The sequence below is a fragment of the Gadus macrocephalus genome, chromosome 3 (genome assembly GCF_031168955.1).
Source record: "Gadus macrocephalus chromosome 3, ASM3116895v1".
NCBI lineage: Eukaryota > Metazoa > Chordata > Actinopteri > Gadiformes > Gadidae > Gadus > Gadus macrocephalus.
Window position 1 is genome coordinate 23,678,089 of NC_082384.1, and position 19,656 is coordinate 23,697,744.

Here is a 19,656-nt window from a genome sequence, read left to right on the forward strand (position 1 = left end):
ACATTGCCCTTTATTGAAACTGCCATTTGTTGCGTTGATGCCCAAGTTCTCCTTTTCTTCTTCCCTTTCTTGGTATTTTATTATTTTCTCTCGGTTCATGACCACCAACTCCAACTGATCATTGGTTTGGACCATCATATGGACATCAACCTCAAAAAAATAAATAGATAAATGTATTGAATTATAAAAATTATAATTTAACAAGAAGAAAATATGTATGCAAAATGTATACCTATACGTACGTAGAGTGTGATTGAGTCCTGCATGGGCTTTTCTTAACCAGGTTGTAATAATTTATTCATTTAGATTCATTCATTCGTTCCAGTACAACATGTTCCGATATTCTTTAAAGATGTTGGTCCCATTTACTCTTGCCAGAGATTCTTATTATATCATATTTTACAAGATTTGATGTAAATCAAAGGCGTACCTTTTAATTTTTTTGCTTTATTTTAATCTATAAATCTATGCTCTGCGTGATCCCACTTTCCTTGGAAGGAAAGCCAATCCCAATTATTGCACATATTAAATAATAAATTTCGTTGATGTCGTATCAAAGTACGTTTTTTTGTCAAATTATTATCTTTTGCAAGACCCAGCTCAATCCTGGATAAAATCCGCCATGGATATGAAGGAAAAACAAAAGAAGAGAGCGTCACTGATTCACTTCCAGGTACACTTCGCCGCGATCCAGTCACATTTCAACACGAACAGCTTGCGACCTGATAAATGCGCATGCGCACCACAGCTGACCCCTCCGGTTCATGCGCGTAATGCCACGTTAGTAGCGGCAGACTCAAGACACTAGCTTCACTTGTAACTAAAAGAAGGGGAAAACACCGACCAAGTGGAATTCCAAGTCCAAGCACTCGCTGTCTTTTGTTCATTTTTTCCTACTATAGCTTCTCGCCAGCAACTATGTTCAAGCTTTTTCTACTGTGCGCCCTGGCTGTGGCCGTCAGATCCGAAGTCCCCGAGGAAGATGACGTCCTGGTGCTAAAGAAAAGTAACTTCGAGGAGGCATTGCAAGCGCACCCCAACATCCTCGTTGAATTCTGTAAGTGATGCATATACATATACATTCATTGTTTACCCAGTGCTTAGTCGATGGATCTACTGCTTGGCTGAACGTGCGTAAATGGGTTAGTGGGTGCTGAGAACTTGGAGTGTGACAAGTTGCAGCCGTCGCAACGCCGAGTGACGCGTTGTTCATTGAGCCACAAAGTTGCCTCTGGATGTTTTGGGCACAATATGTTGAGATGTAGGGGCTGATCCTCCAAGCTAACAGCTGATCTTCCCGGAACACGGCGGGTAGGACCCTCGGTGGTTCAGCATAGCCGGCTAGCGGTAGCCTTCACATAGGCGCAGCTCCCCGCTGGAGGCGATGCTTTTTACGGCCTGTGAAGCTGCTCATATTTGAGTCTTTTCATGTGTCGCTTCGTTGTGCATAAAATTGAACTCTTTGCACATTATTGCGAGAACGCAAAACCAAACAGGCTATCGGTTCACCATCCGTAATGCTTGGAGGGTTTTGCGCGAATGTTAATACGACATTATTCCATTGGGGAGTTTCGTTTCACTGCTGACTGGTACAGGCAGTGTGTTTTGTTGCGATTCAGAGTGTGTGAGCGCTGCCACTTGTATTTTTTTCCACGACGTGAAGTGTCGAGTGTTCAATGCTTCTTAACTGTGACGTTGTCTCAATATAAAAATTATGTTAACGGTTTACTGTCGATCTCAGTTAGAACGGCACTTTAACTCTAGCGTCTGTGTACAGCTTTCACTCATGGAATGCGCGTTTGCGGGAGGCCCGATCCATAGCACGACAGTGTAGTGTCACTGTTGACCAGCTCTTCCAGGCCTTGCGCCGATACTGACCATTTGAACTTTAGGGGAGGGGTGCACTTTGGATCCGACTCTGTGTTGCACAGGCGGGCGGGCCCTCGGGGAAGGGGGTGGGGTGGTTGCGAACTAGGATGACGTGTACTTTGCAAAACTTCCCATGTTGATTGCATTTCAAGCAGGTTTAGTTGCTGACGTGTTGCAAACAATTTGAAGTTCTCCCGGGCATGTAGGCCCTAAAATACCGTGTACAGAAATTCCTGTTCATGTGTGTGAAAAACATTGTGTTTTGACTTGACGTGGCTCTTAGTGTCGTTTCACTGAATAAGTATGCAGGGTGCATTATTTCGCTTCATCAGAGCATTACCATTCATTGTGTTGCATTTTGAATCACTTTCGATTAGGCCTATATGAAGGAGAATGTTAATGCATTTTCTATATTTGGAAATATAGTTGTCAGGGTGATAGTAATTTCTGAGCTGGAAAGACATACTACCTCTTTATAAGAAAAACATTTAATCTATTATACGGCTGGTACTAAAATAAAGTAGAACTATTATACCGTAATTAAAACAAAAACAACTTTGAATAAATAAAACATAAATGCATTTATCCTGTTCTTCCACGTTTAAATTGAGATCACCCTCTAGACCTCGACGTCGGTCCTAACGATGCCATGACGCCCTTCATCGTGCCCGGTGCTGAAGCGGCCCTTTCTCTCGTCCTCTGTGACTGACTCCTCTTGTCCCCCGTCCCCCCAGACGCCCCATGGTGCGGCCACTGCAAGGCCCTGGTGCCGGAGTACGCCAAGGCCGCCGGCATGCTGAAGGCCGAGGGCTCGGCCATCCGCCTGGGGAAGGTGGACGCCACGGAGGAGACGGAGCTCGCCCAGGAGTACGGCGTGCGGGGGTACCCCACCATCAAGTTCTTCAAGGGCGGGGACAAGGAGGCGCCCAAGGAGTACTCAGGTAGGCCCTCACCCCAACCCTTGAATTATATCAGGTACATTTAGAGCATTTAGCAGACGCTTTTATCCAAAGCGACTTCCAATGAGTACATTTGTCAGAAGAAAGCAGAACAACAATATATATAACTGTCGGTACAGTAAGGATGTTCATAGAACCGAGTGGCCAGCACTAACAATCGCTAGCTTAACCCATCCACCGTACACAACAAAGATAGCTAGGATAAGATGCTACACGATGCTAAATAAAAAATTGTGAAAGGACGTACAGCATACAATAAGTGTGTATATTCAGTGCCTGGACCTACAACGTACAATAAGTGCGTACATTAAGTGACAGGACGTACAACATACAATAAGTGCGTACATTAAGAGCGAGGACGTAGAACATATTAAGTGCGTAAAGGGGGGTTGCAGGGTTGCGGGGGGGAAGCTATGCAGTGTCCAAGTGAACGGGTGAGCTACTCTCAGGACAGCCGTGACTGTCATCTCTGCGATCAGATGTGATTTGGATATCTCCCAGTTTATGCTTATGTGGGACAAGCACTGCAAAGCGTGACTAGGGACACCTCTGCAGGTTTATTCTCAGATGCGATTTATTTTATTATGGTCTTGTAGCTCACGCAAAAGAGTGATGCATGTGTCGGCCAATCCCTGGAGGAGCCCCGCCAGTCAGGAATGCAGCTAGAGCCCCTCCCCCCTCCCCCCCCCCATGCGCGGGGCTTGCCCTACGATGAGATGTGCAGTTCCTCACGTCGTCGCCTCTCCACTCGCCCGCATGGCTCAGGGATTGTGGTTTAAGGGGCGGGAGGGGAATACTCTGGGAACGCTGGGCTGTGGAGGACTTCCCTGACTCCAGGCCCGCCTCTAGCACTTTCTACACGTTTTGCTGAGTTGGCCCACCCCCTAGACGAGTGGCCACCATGTGGTTCGTTTTTTATTTTTGGGAGCAGCTCTGTGTCAAACCGTCATGGCTCCATTACAGTCACACGTTAATTTGTTTATTTTTATCTGTAGTGCGATTTGTTGTTTTGCCTCCAAAGCCCATTTGGGGCTCGCCCCTTCTGCAATAAAACTTTAGTTTGTATACCTACATTTGCTTTGATTTATTCTCCCTGGGTTATTCGTTTAGGTGCTCACTTTTTTTTTTTTTTTTTTCTTCCATTATAAGTTTGCTATAATCTGTATCCAACTGTTTCCGATGACTGACTTTATTTTGTGTTGGTCTCTCCATGTCGCATGACTTTGTTGGCGTGCAGCGGGCAGGCAGGCCGACGACATCGTCAACTGGCTGAAGAAGCGCACAGGTCCAGCCGTGACCTCCCTGACCGAGGTCACAGAGGCCGAGGCCATGATCGCCAACAACGAGGTCGCCATCATCGGCTTCTTCAAGGTAAGCCCCCTCAGAGTTGCTTTCACTCTACCGGTTGTGTAAACAGGTAGGGTTAGGAGCGGAATGTGGCTCAGGGGGTAGAGCGGATTGGCTGGTAACCGGAAGGTTGCTTGTTCGATCCCCGGCTCCTCTTAGCCGAGTGTCGAGGTGTCCCTGAGCAAGTCACCTCGCCCCTGACTGCTCCCGACGAGCTGGCTGTTGCCTTGCAGGGTTGACGAAGCCGTCGGTGTGTGCGTGAAAGGGTGAATGTTCGGCAATATTTTGACTCGCTTTGAGTGGCCACTGGTTAGAAAAGCGCTGTATGAATGCAGACAATTGATCATTTGTGCTTTGTTCAGTTTAAATGCAAATTTTCTGAAAGCTTTTGCGATGTTTTGATGGCTGCCTGCATGAATTAGATGTTCTGTCCTTAAAGTGAAAAATAAATGTATTCTTTGAGAAGCAGCATTGTGTTTATCAGCTGCCTCTGCGTTGTAGGATGCTGAGTCTGAGGACGCCAAGGCCTTTGAGCGGGCTGCAGAGTCCATTGATGAAATCCCCTTCGCTGTGACCTCTGATGAAGCCATCTTCTCCAAGTTCGAGGTGTCCAAGGACGGGATTGTTCTCTTCAAGAAGGTAGGTCATTAAAGAAAATGTCTGCGTTATACCAATTGTAGATCAAACAATGTTTATCTACAGACCAAAGAATTACCAGTATTCATTTTTATGTATTATAATGTATACAATTTTGACATCCACTTGTCCATTGCATACCTCAAACCCAAGAGGCTCTTTGACACCTCATAAAACGCCTTCCCTATCTGAAGCAGCGGGCTCTCCCTTAAAAGGAAATGCAGTTCCTTTCCTGGTTGACTGTGAATCGCATTCCCCACATTGATTACCAACGACGTGATTCAGTCAAATGATCCACCGGTCAAACAAGAAGCATGGCTTTTAATATCTTGACGTAAGGTCTTCCTCTGTAGACGGCATTTTGTTTTATGGCTTTTGGACTTGTTGTCAAGGCTGGTCATGCGATCCTGTTGACCTCGTATCGGTGACCACTACATCCCACTGGTGCTAATCTGAGCAGCCCCTTCTCTCTGGTGGGCTCTGCCACTTGTGTATTGACTTGACGGTAACATGATTAATTGCACTTTCACAAGTGTCAACATGTTTGGCCATTTTAGTTATGAATTACAATGTTGTTTATAGATCTCTACTCAATGTTGGTGTCTCCTGGCCAGGAAATAGTTAACCGATGATGTACTGCTTGTATAATTTGTTTTTGCCTTGCATCAGGCTCACCCACGATGGCAGAAGAAAAATGGCCTTCCCCTAATTTATGTTTAGTGAGTAGGTCGCAGAGGTTCTGTATTAAGGGTCTGATGAGTCAATCTAGACCCGTCATCACAAATACCCCATTAAAAGTCAATCTTATTTGACTTTCCTGTAATGTGTTTTATATAAACCACCCAGGGTTTATGTTAAGGACCAAGGCCTGTCTGTTAATTTGCATTTGTTCCAGCCAGGTCTAGTGATGGCCTTGCCAGCGCTATTCTTGACCAAGGATACAATTATTCATCCCAGTTACCTAGTGACCACTTAGTGTTTAGCTTTTCGGTAATTCTATGTCGGGTTCTGGAAACTGCTGACATAATTGACACAAGCTTAAAGCTGGATTAAAGTTGTTTATTTTTGATTAATATTTTTTTGTATTTATTGCAGTACTCTTCCTACATCCCAAGAGCAACCAATTAATCAAATGCTCTTACAAAAATAGGAGAAAATCTGATCTGTGGCGCTTACAGACCCCGTAATAAGCTTGTCCAATCATTCCATTCGGCCTGAATGAAATGATGGCTTACATGTCAGTCTACGCATGTCTGGCTACCTGTGCACACTCTGCTCTCATTGCGAATGCCCCTAGTCTTCAACAAGGCTAGGCAGACATATTGCTAAAACTGAGATTTGGGGGAGTGGACTGATATTTCTTAGGTTGAATTAATAAAAAACCTAGTTTACTTAAATAACCTAGGTCTAATTTGGAGGCGGGCTCCTCCAAACGACCAACCCTAACTTTAATGTATCATTTCATAATTTCGGTTTCTAACCTAAAGTGTCCCACTGTGTTTCTCCAGTTCGACGAGGGCCGCAACACCTTCGACGGAGAGATGACCAAGGAGAACATCCTGGCCTTCATCAAGACCAACCAGCTGCCCCTGGTCATCGAGTTCACCGAGCAGGTAACGGTTTGGTCCAGCCCTGGAATTGAACTGCAAAAAAATAAACACTTCTTAAAAAAAAGAAGTCTTTCGTTGAGTCCATTTAGGATTAAAGATGGGTCCAGCCTTCTGTCTGTTTCCAGGTGAAGTGTTGAATTAAGGTTTGTTTTGTTTCTTTGTTGCAGACCGCCCCCAAAATCTTCGGAGGAGAAATCAAGTCCCACATCCTGATGTTTGTGCCCAAGACGGCTGCTGACTTCGAGGACAAAATGACCGAGTTCAAGAAGGCCGCAGAGGGCTTCAAGGGCAAGGTAATGAGCCTTACAATTACATTACATTTGCATCGGAACACCATGCCTCTTCTCATTGCTGGGCTATTGGTCTAGACTTTTTTTTGATTCCAGTTCTCGCTCAAGTCTCTGCTCCACCATCTTTGCTGTTTTATAGTGGGAGCGGTCAATGAAAATTCTTCTTCTTCCAAAAATAATTCTTTGAACACTGCTTTTCCGTGTTCGGTTGACTCTGTCTCTTCATGGACACGTTAGAATGCAAACTGTTACTAGTGACCGAATCTTTGATTGTCGTGCGCAGGTGAGGTCGACAGAATGAATCACTCCCAAGCTTAATCTCGGTCTCGCTCTCTCCTTCAACTCCAAAAAAACAACGGGTGAAGGCAGTCACACATGACCTATGACCCTAAACCCGGTGAACACGCCCCCCCCACCCAAAGCGCAGCGAGCAGTGTACAAAACAAAACTAAGACCCACCTCCCGGCTCTCTCTCTCTCTTCCCCCCCAGATCCTGTTCATCTTCATCGACAGCGAGGTGGAGGACAACCAGCGCATCCTGGAGTTCTTCGGGCTGAAGAAGGAGGAGTGCCCGGCCATCCGCCTCATCACCCTGGAGGACGAGATGACCAAGTTCAAGCCCGACAGCGAGCTCATCAACGCCGAGAGCATCACCGCCTTCTGCACGCGCTTCACCGAGGGAAAGCTCCGGGTGAGACCGCGTTCCCCCTCCGCCCACCGTCCCCGTCCCCGTCCGTCCGCCTTGCTTGTAGATCTCTGAACGCCACTGGCCAGACCTCCCTGTGGTGTTCTCTGGGCGTAAGTCGAAGGAAAGGTGTAGTTCTTCCCATAAGACGTAATATTTTATTTATTTACATCTACCACTGGCACTGATTTCAATTATGTGCAATATTGCTCACGTTTTATTTGCTTATTTGGTTGACTTTTACTGTCTGTCTTGATTTTGTTTGTCAATTGTACCATCTGTTGACTTTGTGAGCTACTGGATACCTGAATATCTCCCAAGGGGATGAAAAAAGTATCCATTTATCGATGCAAGACGTCCTATTCCCGGGAGACGGGCGACTCAAACGTATTGTATAGTAATTGATAATGGTTCTTGTACTAACGGTTCTGTACCGCTCTCTCTCTCCCCCCCCCCCCCCCCCGCCCCCCCAGCCCCACCTCATGAGCCAGGACATCCCCGAAGACTGGAACAAAACCCCCGTCAGCGTGCTGGTGGGCAAGAACTTTGAGGAGGTCGTCTTCGACCCCACCAAGAACGTCTTCGTGGAGTTCTGTAAGTAGTGGTGCAATTTAATGAGTCTTTGTTAATGTTTAAATAGGCAGCCGATATAGATAGATGGATGGATAGATAAAAATAGTCTAGCCTATGACAGACCAGTAGTTCCTGGAGCACTCGGGTTGATCACAGGTTATAAGGTGGACCGTAGCGGGGAAATCTTAGCCTTGATTATGCAACCGGTACCTCATAGACCCGTCTCCAACAACACCCACACACAAATATGTAATGCGACACTGCAAAACAAAGGTTTGCCTGTGTTGTCAGTGCTATACTTGTATATTTTCTATATTTAAAGAACTATTAAAAGCCTTTTTATACAGCTGTTTAGTGCTTACCGTCAGACTGGCATGGCGGGGGCTGGCTGTATAGCCTGGCCAATAAGGGGGGGGAACTCTTAGTCCTCCCCCCCTTATTGGCCATGATATACAGCCAGCTAATGCCCTGTTTACACCTACCCGATAGTGGGCCCCGATGGTGCCCGATGGCTAAATCAGCAGCTATCGTTATAACATCGGCAAATAGCGTGGTTGCATCGGGAAACACCGTTACTCTTCCCGGGAACATCGTTAGACAACGGGAAGAAACGCTCAATGATCGGGCAACATCGGCAAAGAACGAACATGTTTGTTAATTTTGGGTCTATCGGGGTAGAATCGGTTACCAGGTGTTGCTATGGGCTAATCGGCTATAATCGGGAATAGAACGGGAGTATAACGTAAGACATCGCAAATCGTTCGGGAATTTTCCTGGGCACATCGGCTATATTCGTTAATCTTCCGCGCTTTATCGTGTTTTATCGTCTTTATATCGGCAACCTCAACACACGAAAGACCCTCGAGAACCCAAGACAAATAACGATTGTGAGTGACCAGATTGTGTTAAGGAAGACCCTCAATCTGCCACTTGGGTATAAATAGGGGGTGATGGATGGATGTCCTACTTTTATAATTACAGGGTACTTCGCCCATTTAGAACCGGCGTTCTATTATTATAAAATCGCTATTGTAATATAAATAAATATATAAATAAATATCAGTCTAAACCAGTCTCCCCTTTGCCTTCTCCCGAAATGACGCCAAATGACGCCAAACGCGTCATTTGACGTGTTTGGCGTCATTCGAAATGACGTCAAATGACGCCAAACGCACTTCGGGTGTCTTCCCTGGCATACATCGTTATGTTATCGTTATAACATCGGGTATGTGTAAATGCTACCCCGATAAATTGACCCGATCATACATTTTTAGCCCGATGTCACCCGAATCACCCCGACTTCCACATCGGTGGTCCATCGGCCATTAGCGGCCATTAGCGGGATGGTGTAAACGGGGCATAAAGGATAAGGTGGGTGTTAGGCAGAGGGCATGTGCCAGGGGTGTGCATGCGGCCATCGGCAGCAAGGGGCATGATATGGCATCTCATTTGAATTTTTGAATTCTCTCCTGTTGCATTGTTGCATCGCTCGATATCGAATTAAAGATTTGAGTGATTTTGCCTAACTGGGTTTACTGCCCTTTTCTTGGGATGAAATTCTTAAACGTAAAAGCATTGTAAACGTCAATTAACTCGTAGCATGGTTTGATTTTGTTCTCCCGTTAAACCCGTTTTCCATGTACAATTACAGCATTTTCATTGTTCTCGCGTCATTACAACATTTTCCATGTCATGGTACCTTGGGCGTGGCCGTGTTGATTGTGTTGGATACGTGCGGCTTTGGATTGACTCTCTTTCTCCTCCCTGGGTCTTCAGACGCGCCATGGTGCGGACACTGCAAACAGCTGGCCCCCATCTGGGACCAACTGGGAGAGAAGTACCCAGAGGGCTCCGACACCATCATCGCCAAGATGGACTCCACGGCCAACGAGATCGAGAGCGTCAAAGTGCACAGCTTCCCCACACTCAAGTACTTCCCTGCGGGAGACGAGCGCAAGGTCAGTGCTTCCACCCCACCGTGGGGACGGGCCTCTGCCTTCACTCTCTGCTGCCCTGTTGGGACACTATACTGCTGCTGCAGATCTAGCGGGATACATGGCTAAACTGAGTTTTATGTTCTATCCATTGGGATAGAAAAAAACGCACAATTTTCACACAATTAAAAAAAATATACATTTTGGAGTTTTCATAGTTGAGGAATTGGACACGGGGACAATTTCCAAAACTTGAATATTCCAGGTCCTTCAATAATGAGCCAGAGGCATCAAATGAAATCCATTCTGACAATTTTAAGTCTTTCTGGAGGCTGTTCCGAGCGGAGTGGGCAGCGTTTCGAAAGATATACTGCTAGACACCCTGATAATCGCGTCTTTAGTTCCCCTCTCCAGAGCACTGTAATTCGGAGCGTGAACATCTGTTGAGTAGCCAACATCTTTCAACCTTAAATAGTATACACAACCTCACAGCATCATTATATCGCTGTAAGTTTCACTTTCAGTTCCGACCTCGTTCCCGTCTAGCGGTAAACATTGTTAAACCGGTCGAACAAAGGGTAGGCTCCCATCCAGGCCAGCCGGTAAACCATGGCGAGCTGACCTATCCTAGTTTCAACCACAATGGAACTGGGAAGACGATCACAACAATGAAAGCACACATTTATCAGAACCGCCAAAACACGACTACCTTACTACTGCAAACCTCGGCCTGCTAGGAGCTCTGTCGTTAATTAGTGGACTATGAGGGGGTCAGCTCTAGTCCTTAAGCGGAACCCCTTCAGGGGCGACCCCTAACGCGTGTTAACAGCTGAGCTCCCCGCCGGCCTCGTGGTGTAACTCTGTACGTCGAGATGCCCGAGCGGTGTCATCCCTCTCATAGGGCCGTTCATTCGGTACCCCCCGCGTCACAGTCTCCCGTCGGCCCTTTCCTTCCGTCTCGCTGCAGTGCTTATTTTAACTTTGCCTTTATTTTCTATTTTAATACTAAAATGCCTTAACTTCTATTTTTTTGCATATGTTTTTCTTTTACTTACCTATTATTTTATTTTATTGTATGAAAATGTTTATATGTGAGGCACTTTGAGTCTGCCTTGTGTATGAAAAGTGCTATATAAATAAAGTCGCCTTGCCTTGCCTTGTTAACACTGGACCCTGAGTGTGGGGGTGGAGCGGGCCACACGGCCTCAGACATGCAGAGGGAACTGGGTGAGGGCCAGGCCTGAATCTGGTGACTCTGCAGTCCACGGATGGGACTTGCAGACCCACTGTTTGGGGATCCGGTCTGCTGAGGACCATTGAATGCAATCGAAGGGCGAGTGGACCCAAAAATGAACGTATTCTATGATCTTCAACATGGTGGTCACCTATGCCGTTTTGTCGCTGTTGATGAAATGAATGGTGTCATTCAGAAAAAAACGAGTGTACCATCCTTGGTTTTTCAACGGCAACGGCAACCAGTTTGTGAACGTCCACAGGGCAGTTCTCTCACTGCAACGCTCATATTTAACGATTTGTAGTACAAAGGCTTAACACTTTATAGCTATATTTAGAAGGGTTGTGGTGTGTTGGATACACCTGCTTTAAGTTCCCATCCCGTGGCCGATTCATAAACGTGTATTATAGCTTTAAGTTTCACTTATTGTATTACACTTTACCTGGAAATGCACTCCAATGCGACCAGAAATAGAAAGATGCCCCCACACTGCCCGAAACAACCAACTATAGAACGTTGCCCCAACGCCGGCCTAAGGCCCGTCAACAGTCTTGTTTGCCATAAACAGATCTGCCAAACACCAACGGGAACGACCCTCTAGCCCCATGCTAAAGCGGTGCAGTGGGCGAGTCAGAACGGGGGATTCGCTTACACTCGAGGTCTCCGATTTGAATCATTCAACTGCACAACAGAATCACCCCAAGTAACAGAATACGATGAACCTCCCTGTCTGCCAGAGATTCTCTTGATCTCCTCTATATAAAAAAAAAAAAAGAATGACCCCGTTTGAGTGATTAGCGTGCCGTTTGTGGAGTCTGACCCATGTTCGACGCGTCCTCCCCCCCCCCCCCCCCCCCCCCCCCCCCCCCCACACAGGTGATCGACTACAACGGGGAGCGGACGATGGAGGGCTTCACCAAGTTCTTGGAGAGCGGAGGCAAGGATGGCGGTGCACCCGCGGGAGAGGGAGAGGAGGAGGAGGAGGGGGACTTGGATTTGGATGTAAGTGAATCTCCAGCGTCTATGTTTGGAGTTGGCCATCGGTGCTGGCTGACCGGCACAGATGGTCATAGTAGTCATAGTAGTCATAGTAGTCATAGTAGTCAATTCCAAAACATCAGAAATTGTATCATGGTAATAAAGCCGTCGTACAAGTGTCCCGAACTCGACGGCCCCATCGTAAACGTCTACGCCGCCCACTGGGGTTAGCTGATTGGCTGACTTGAGTGTCGCTCAGAGCCTGGCCGCCCGGTACCACCGGTTCCCCGCTTGTATCTCGAGGCCAAACCGGAGACGGCCCTGTCACGAGGTTCAAGCTGCCGACGCCCGGTTCGCGAGGGTTAGGACGAACCCTCCAAAGAATGCAGCTGCAGCGCTTGACATGGACCAAACAATAGTTTGTTCCCTCCTTGCTGGAAAAAAACCAAGATCATTTTATTGTTTTTAATTGGAGGGTCTTCGTCTCGTGGTGGCTTAGCCGAAAGCATACTCTCGCGCAGGGTGAAGTCTCCTAGCTTTACGCTCGCCCACCATTACTTCTCACAATTCCCAACACCAGCCCGCCCCTCAGGCTCCTTCCCAGAGGTCTAATTGGGGACCGGCACACTCACACAGCCAGCAACAGCTGCACTACTGCAGCTGTTGCTGGTTGTGTGAGTGTGAGCCATCTCCACAGACTGGGGGACTTTAGGGTAGAGGCACAGCCCCGCCTTCTCACTAGCTTTGTAATAAACATGACTACGACCTAGACCCGCACCTGTCTGTCTGTCTGTCTGTCTGTCAGTCCTCGGTTCAGTGTCCTCGTTGCTCAGGCCATGCAGACGTGAGTGACAGGTGGCCATGATGGAGCGTGTTGTCTCGTTATGTCATGTTATGATGGTGGTGCAGAATTGGTTCTTCATTAACGGCTTAACGCTACATACGTTTATCACAGCTGTCAGAAGGGGTTGTGGCTTAATGGCTCCACCTACTTAAGGTTCGCAGCACGCGGGTGTATTTGTAGGGCGTACGTTCGAAACCCCCCCCCCCCCCCCCAAAAGAAACGTAAGAATTGTTTTTCAACCGACGTTTGTATTTTGCCGCCTTTTCTAGGAGGAAGGCGAGCAGGAGGAGGACTCAGACGGCGAGGGCGGTCACGACCACGACGAGTTTTAAGCGGTGGCCTGAGGAGAGACGAGTCCTGTGCCCCCCCCCCCCTTACCCCTCCGCCCGATCAACACCACCAACCTCACCTCCCCGTGGGACTCCCCGTCCCCGTCCCCCGTCCCGGGAACTCTAAAACACTTGCCCCCCCCCCCTTCAAACTTCCCCCTCGCCAGCCCTCGCATCTGTTCACCAGCTGCGTGGGAGGGCCTGTGCTCAACCCCCCCCGCCCCCACCCACACCCACAACCACCACCACCACCACCACCTCCACCCCTAACTACTGGACGGGATGGTCCAGTCCTGCTACGGTGGGCCCCCCCCGAGACCTCGATGTCTTCTGTACCGAGTTATATGTTAGCAGTTTGCCGTGTATATTTTGAATCAAATGTAAAGAGAAAAACTGGCATTTTGTTCCAACTGCAGAGGGTTTAGTGTCACTTTCTGTCCCTCCGTTTCCTCATCCCTCTGAAAGACGCCGCCATCACCCGTCATCAGTCCATTTTAAGCATGGGAGGGGCTGCCAATGTTCTCTCGCCTCTGGTATAGACGAGGACCGGGGTTTGTGGAATGGGTCTCCAGAAGACTCGTCTCTGGAGACCCAGACTTGTCTCTGGGGGGGGTGGGGTTGAGGCCCCCTCCTTTTTGTACGTGTAAACCTTTTTATTTGTAAAGCGATCACTACGATGAAAGCAAACCGTTTAGCACAACGATTCCCCTCGAAAGCAATACTGGGCCCCTGTAGTCCTGGCCTGGGAGGGTTTTGTTTTCATCCATTCCTTCAACGTGCTTTTTTTTTTTATTATTATTTGGTTTGTTTTAATGATTTCAGCACGGCTACCTTTTTAAAGCGGGGAGCAAGGCTTAGCTCAGAAGGGGAGGGAGGGGGAAGAGGGGTGGGGCAACAACAACATATTTTTATTTAATTATATTTTCTTAAATTTGTATTTTTTTTTGGCTCATCATTGATTGCTTTGTGGCCAACGGGCCCAGAGGAGCCCCGATTGGCCCCGCTGGGCGGCAGGGCTGGCCTGACCTGAGGGGTACAGAAGCCCTTGAGGACCAGAACCTCACCGGGGTGGAGGCCCAACCCCTAAGCAGCCCGGGTTAGGTGGCACTGAGTTACCGCCAGTCAGAGATTCATTACGGTTACTGAAAGGGTCTCTGCTTTAGGAGGGCCGCGGCCGGTGGGGGGGGGGGGGGGGGGGGGGGGGGGGGGGTTAGGCCGGTCTGAGGGGGGGGGCGTCCACGGGGGCAGCCTCTGGCCAGGGAACAGTTGAACAGCCCCGACCCACACCCTTACTGAACCAAACCCATCCCTCTTGACTCTAACACCCCATTCTCTACTGAGGCGTGTGACTGTGTGTGTCTGAGTGCGTGTGCGTGTGCGTGTGCGTGTGCGTGTGCGTGTGTGCGTGTGTGGTATGAAGCCTGCCTTGCGGTCATGTGTATCCATGAGATGACTTGAATGACGACTCTTGTAATGTCTTTTCTGGTCGGCCAGGCTTATTATGAATGTTTTCTGTTTGTCTTATTTTCTGTTTGTCAGTGTGGGATGGGCTGAGTGGAGTAGGGTGGTGGGTTTTTGAACCGCTATACAGGGGTGGGGATAAGTTTGACAAAGCATTCCAACTTGTTCAGTTTATGTGGAAAATTGAAAATGGTGGCCAAATAAAAAAAGTTGAACTTACCCGTGTCTTGAGGCTTTAGTTGATCTACTTTTTTTTTTCTCCCATTGAAAGGAAAATATCATAAAATTGCGTAAATCAAGAAAAAAGTAAGCATATTTTAAAAGTTCACCTTGAACTTATGGTGCAACAAACTTCCTTCATTTATTTTACGTTAAATGTGAAAATGCAGGAAACCAAGGACATCATGAAACCATTTTTCAGAACCCTAATTCAGTGTTCCAGGTCACGGTGCAATACTTTCGATATACCTAAAATGGCAATTTTGTAAACAATTTAAGTTGGTCATATTAGTATCCAATGCGGGGGCAAAGCTAAATTAAACCATTTCCAACATTTGTGATTAGTCATATTTCTCGGAGATGGGACATGACTAAAGGCAACATGTGGTTGTTGCTCACATGGCTACGTGCGCTCTGGCATGGACAACATCTGGGGGTGGGAGTTGCCATGTGGGTTTTGTGTTGTCATGAATCCAGATTTGATCTGAGTCGGGTTCAGTCAGAAGGGCCAATAAAAGGGCCCGCTCCTCTTTCAACCCCAGACACTCAATCAGTGGCATGCCAGGGTTTAAAAATAGCTCAGAAACGGTATATAGGGGTCTAGACAACGACCTTGGTCTTCAGACGGCTTCAGTGGATGTACAGAGCGCACACTGACCAGCAACAGAACTAAAGGAGTTGGATATCAGGAGGGAAAAGCAGAAAAAAAGGCTTCTGCAGTTCATTCAATAGGATACAAAGCTGACTACAAAAACGGCAAGGATACTTCCGCCGGGCACAAAGGACCTCCCGACGAGGAAGTACCACCAACGCCCGTCTTTATCTCAAACCATGGGGATTAAGAATTGTTCCAAGGAGTGTGCGGTACCAAAGACCAGCCCGGCGGAGGAGTCCCTCAAATCCGCCCCCCGCAATGTGCACTTCCCCAACGACGTGGTGTTCCAGGACTGTGTGAGGCACGGGGAGCTGGAGAGAATCGGCCCCTTCATCCGAGGCAGGAGGGTCAGCCTGGACACCATCTACCACTCTGGTAGGGCCCAAATGCAGCTGTTAAAATATAATAATTATCCTAAAAAATGCATACATTACCCTGTCTTTACATTTGTAACAAATACATTTTAATCAATTGAGCCTTTCTGCTGATAAGCGAGAATAATCACCAAACTTTTTAAATGGCTTTTGGTATTAAGCGGGTCAACGGACTTAGTTCCCATTTTTACCCATTCCTAGGCATGGCCGCCATCCATGAGGCGGTGCTGTCCGGTAACCTGGACTGTGTGATGCTCCTGATGAAGCACGGGGCAGACCTTCATCACAGGGACGAGGAGGGTTGGACCCCGCTCCACATGGCCTGCAGCGACGGCTTCCCTGAAATCGCCCGGTAAGCATTTTACAATTATGGCATTTAGCAGATACACTTTTATCCGGAGCGACTCACATCGGTTAATACATACATTGACACACCGACGGCAGAGTCAACCATGCAAGGCGACCAGGCAACACTCAGCTAGGAGGAGCTGGGGAACGAACTAGCAACCTTTCGGTTACAAGGCAACTGCTCTACCTCCTGAGCTAAGCCGACCCTCGTTTTCTCCAATTATGCACAAGAAAAAGAAAAAGAGAAAGGCAGGCCAAAGGAATTCAAAAACACTGACAGAGATATTACTTGTATTGCCTGTGTTGTCAAGGAACCTGTTAGTGTGAGATTGAGGCCCATACTGGCATGTGTGTCCCTTGAGAAGGCACGTATATGGTGAATGCATGGGAAGGGGACACACCATTGGTTGGTACAGCCTCTTACGCCAGAGGTGAGCGAAGCTGAAATATCAGCTGCATTCTTACATTCTGTTGACCTGCCCTGGGGTTTAAAGTAGGCCGTGTCACAAACCTAGACAACCGTCGTCGCTGCGGCGTGTAGAACCCGATCTCACCGTCCTCTTTTGCTTAGTGACGTCGCTCCTGTTCCCTTCTAGGTATCTCCTCTCGCTGGGTGCTGACCGGGAGATTCTGAACGAAAGTGGAGAGAAACCGGCGGACCTTATCGACGCAGCAAACAAGGAGTTGCTGGAGCTGTTTGGGTTGGTAGCGGGGGACTAAACCCCTGCTTTCATATGTACACCCAAGTCCTCGAATCAAGAGAAGACTGCTTCTATGTTCTGTTGACAGCCCTGCTTCAATAGACAGAGGTGGTGGGGCCCGGAGTGCCTTCATGCCTGCTGCTTCAGGCCTTCAGCCCTGATGGGCGCAGATTCAGCGATGTCATCGTATGAAAATAAGACCAGCATGACTTGGAACCTTGTTAAGTGGTGGGAACTTTTGCTGGTACAAACATCAACCATTACCAGGTCCATCTAGTTCCGTCTATTTGACCGATTTTTAACGTTTGAAACAGGAGAAGCCCCTTTTAGCTGGACTGCGTGTAATGACACGACACCTTTTGAATACTAAGGCTAGCAGAGGAATGGAATGCAAGGTCCTATTACAGCAAAGCATGTTCCTGGTTTCGATGTAATGAATAAGTATCCTAATCCTCAAAATCTGCAGAGTGCTCTTGGTAAAGGGCGATGTATAGCTGTTCTTATTCACAAAGCTTTGTTTAGTGAATTTTTTTAAAACTTTTTTTAATAAAGTTGCCTGAAAACAAGTGAATACTGTATGATTATCTTCTACTTAAAATACACCATTTATTAAGCAACTTCATAACTGTAAATATACAACAAAAAACGACTCAAATTGTTCAAGTACTAACTTATGGGAGAGTTGCACCCAGACAATCTGACCCACCGTCAGTAAGACTGGTGATGACCATGGAGACCTGACTTCTTCATATCCTCCAGGACCAAGACACCTATGGAGGCAAGGAGCCGTGGTCCCCAGTATACTAGACGTCTACCCGGCACATCACTTTACACCCCAACAGCTCCACCTGGAGTCAGGATTCTTTCATTTGCAGAGGACACCATGTTCCGAACTGCATTGAATTTGTTGGCAGCCTAACCAACTCATTTTACTTCATAGGACTTGGGTGGACTTCAGCTAAGTGAGTTTACTACAGTAGATATATTTAATCTGAGATATTAAGTCCACCATCATTGAATTTTACAGATTATTTAATAGCACTTGCAGATGTTTGTTTTACTGCAGTGCTCACTATTAATAGTTGGTTTAGTATTTTATCGTATTGAATTTAAGTAACATTATTTCCAAACCATTCTCAAAGTCTGCAGTTTATAAATGTTACATTATAAATATACGTTGTTTATAGGGGAGTCATAATTTCCAGTTTAGGTTAATGAAAACGTCAAAATCGAATTGTGAATCAGGATAACTCAAGGGCTGGCCTGGAATGTCACGGACCACCGGTTAGGAGCCTTGAGCCGGATGCCTTTCCCCCCTACCTGCTCCTTAATTTGAACAGTCCCTGTAAGGCCCATTGGAAAACCTGGCTGCTAAATACTGTAGCTAGTGTGAGACAAACCCCTTATGTAATCATGTAAATCATGGCACAAGCATTTCATAGAAAATAAAGTATTTAATAACCAATTAAATTGGCCAGCATGACGCAAAGGCATGACCAATGCAAACCACAGGGATATAAAAACATACACATTTCTTTATACAATTCACTTGAAAAAGTGTCACACTTCAGCTGAAGGCATCCTGTTCTCGGCAAGGCACTGCCACAGTGATGCTTGGGCACAATCATTCCTTAAACTTCCATTCTTGCCGGCACATTGGACACTGTTGTTGGACCTGCTGAGAGTTGAGCCATTTGAGGATGCAATGCATATGGAAACAGTGGGAGCACTGGCCCCAGACCAGTGGACAATCGTCCCCAGGAACCTTACCTGCAACATATTAGAACCAGCATTTAATATACATTTTACAGCGCTATAGTGGAGCCTTTATGGACAATAATACGATTCAATAGGCTGTTTTAGACTGCGAATGTTCAATTCATACAATACACAAACATGTGCATTTCATCTAACGTTACGCAGATCGACACAAAGGTAACTTACTCCTTAAAACGGCTAGATATGTGCTGAACAATTCAATATGAGTGAAATTTAAAAAGGAGTAATGTACACTTACAGTCTGGACAGCATCCATTGAATGACATCCTGCAGATCCCACAGTTCTCGTCGTTGGCCACCCACAACCAGGACGCCACGCCGTTCCACTGCTTGACTTTCACCTTCATCTCCCGTTTTGCTGACAAGAAAAGGCGAACGGTAGCAGAAGAAAAACACAACTTGAGATATTCCCCAAGCTAGCATGCTAAGCCATGTAAACTGCTAACGTCACTCTCATGAAGCACAATGATCCGGAAAGTGACTGGAATCTACCATGAGGTAGTCAGATGTATTACCTTATAATGGCCACCACTGTTAGAACCGATATCTTTGTTAACAGTCAAACCTGCATGACGTTTTGTTTTATTTTTTTAATGAAACATAACATGCAGTTTGGAGAACCGTAGAAGAAGAACCAAGCGCTGGCAGTGAACCGGTGAGTCTGGCCCGACGCCTAGCGGTGACTCCGGGAAGTGAACCCGACGGTTACAACTGAAAATACTTCAGTGAAATAACTCTGATTCAGATTGTTAAAATCACTTTTTATCAAACAACGACCGTTTTGTCACATATTCGTCTTGTTTTACACCGTTCGTCATTCACTTTGTTTTT

General features: G+C 47.0%; 3 protein-coding genes across 4 annotated transcripts; 2 read left to right on the forward strand and 1 right to left on the reverse strand.

Moving 5' to 3' along the window:
* The first annotated feature begins 739 nt into the window (after positions 1 to 739).
* Positions 740 to 14,968, forward strand: p4hb (prolyl 4-hydroxylase, beta polypeptide). 2 transcript variants are annotated; one of them, XM_060048155.1, is made up of 11 exons: positions 741 to 1,057; positions 2,604 to 2,810; positions 4,066 to 4,199; positions 4,677 to 4,814; positions 6,320 to 6,424; positions 6,589 to 6,714; positions 7,202 to 7,402; positions 7,870 to 7,990; positions 9,746 to 9,927; positions 12,014 to 12,139; positions 13,229 to 14,968. In XM_060048155.1, the coding sequence occupies exons 1-11, from the start codon at positions 919 to 921 to the stop codon at positions 13,289 to 13,291; spliced, it is 1,542 nt and encodes a 513-aa protein (XP_059904138.1). In that variant the 5' UTR covers positions 741 to 918; the 3' UTR covers positions 13,292 to 14,968. The 2 variants fall into 2 exon arrangements, with proteins under 2 accessions (XP_059904139.1, XP_059904138.1); XM_060048156.1 differs by lacking the exons at positions 12,014 to 12,139; positions 13,229 to 14,968 and adding an exon at positions 10,085 to 10,107 and having other exon boundaries at positions 740 to 1,057; positions 9,746 to 9,982.
* anapc11 (APC11 anaphase promoting complex subunit 11 homolog (yeast)) lies at positions 13,972 to 19,501 on the reverse strand. Its single transcript, XM_060048164.1, has 3 exons — positions 19,341 to 19,501; positions 19,064 to 19,183; positions 13,972 to 18,816 (listed from the first exon to the last, which is right to left on the reverse strand). Exons 2-3 carry the CDS (start codon positions 19,170 to 19,172, stop codon positions 18,671 to 18,673), a joined length of 255 nt encoding a protein of 84 aa, XP_059904147.1. The 5' UTR covers positions 19,173 to 19,183; positions 19,341 to 19,501; the 3' UTR covers positions 13,972 to 18,670.
* ppp1r27b (protein phosphatase 1, regulatory subunit 27b) lies at positions 15,800 to 17,617 on the forward strand. The gene is made up of 3 exons (XM_060048163.1): positions 15,800 to 15,998; positions 16,199 to 16,349; positions 16,942 to 17,617. The coding sequence occupies exons 1-3, from the start codon at positions 15,800 to 15,802 to the stop codon at positions 17,063 to 17,065; spliced, it is 474 nt and encodes a 157-aa protein (XP_059904146.1). The 3' UTR covers positions 17,066 to 17,617.
* Positions 19,502 to 19,656: the final 155 nt, after the last annotated feature.

Bases quoted from the DNA above. Each gene is read 5' to 3' on its own strand.
- p4hb (XM_060048155.1), top strand. From the start codon at position 919: ATGTTCAAGCTTTTTCTACTGTGCGCCCTGGCTGTGGCCGTCAGATCC. The intron at 1,058-2,603 runs GTAAGTGATGCA...CCGTCCCCCCAG, and splicing joins CAACATCCTCGTTGAATTCT to ACGCCCCATGGTGCGGCCAC. The intron at 4,815-6,319 runs GTAGGTCATTAA...GTGTTTCTCCAG, and splicing joins GGATTGTTCTCTTCAAGAAG to TTCGACGAGGGCCGCAACAC.
- ppp1r27b (XM_060048163.1), top strand. From the start codon at position 15,800: ATGGGGATTAAGAATTGTTCCAAGGAGTGTGCGGTACCAAAGACCAGC. The intron at 15,999-16,198 runs GTAGGGCCCAAA...ACCCATTCCTAG, and splicing joins GGACACCATCTACCACTCTG to GCATGGCCGCCATCCATGAG. The intron at 16,350-16,941 runs GTAAGCATTTTA...GTTCCCTTCTAG, and splicing joins GGCTTCCCTGAAATCGCCCG to GTATCTCCTCTCGCTGGGTG.
- anapc11 (XM_060048164.1), bottom strand. From the start codon at position 19,172: ATGAAGGTGAAAGTCAAGCAGTGGAACGGCGTGGCGTCCTGGTTGTGG. The intron at 18,817-19,063 runs GTAAGTGTACAT...AATATGTTGCAG, and splicing joins CAATGGATGCTGTCCAGACT to GTAAGGTTCCTGGGGACGAT.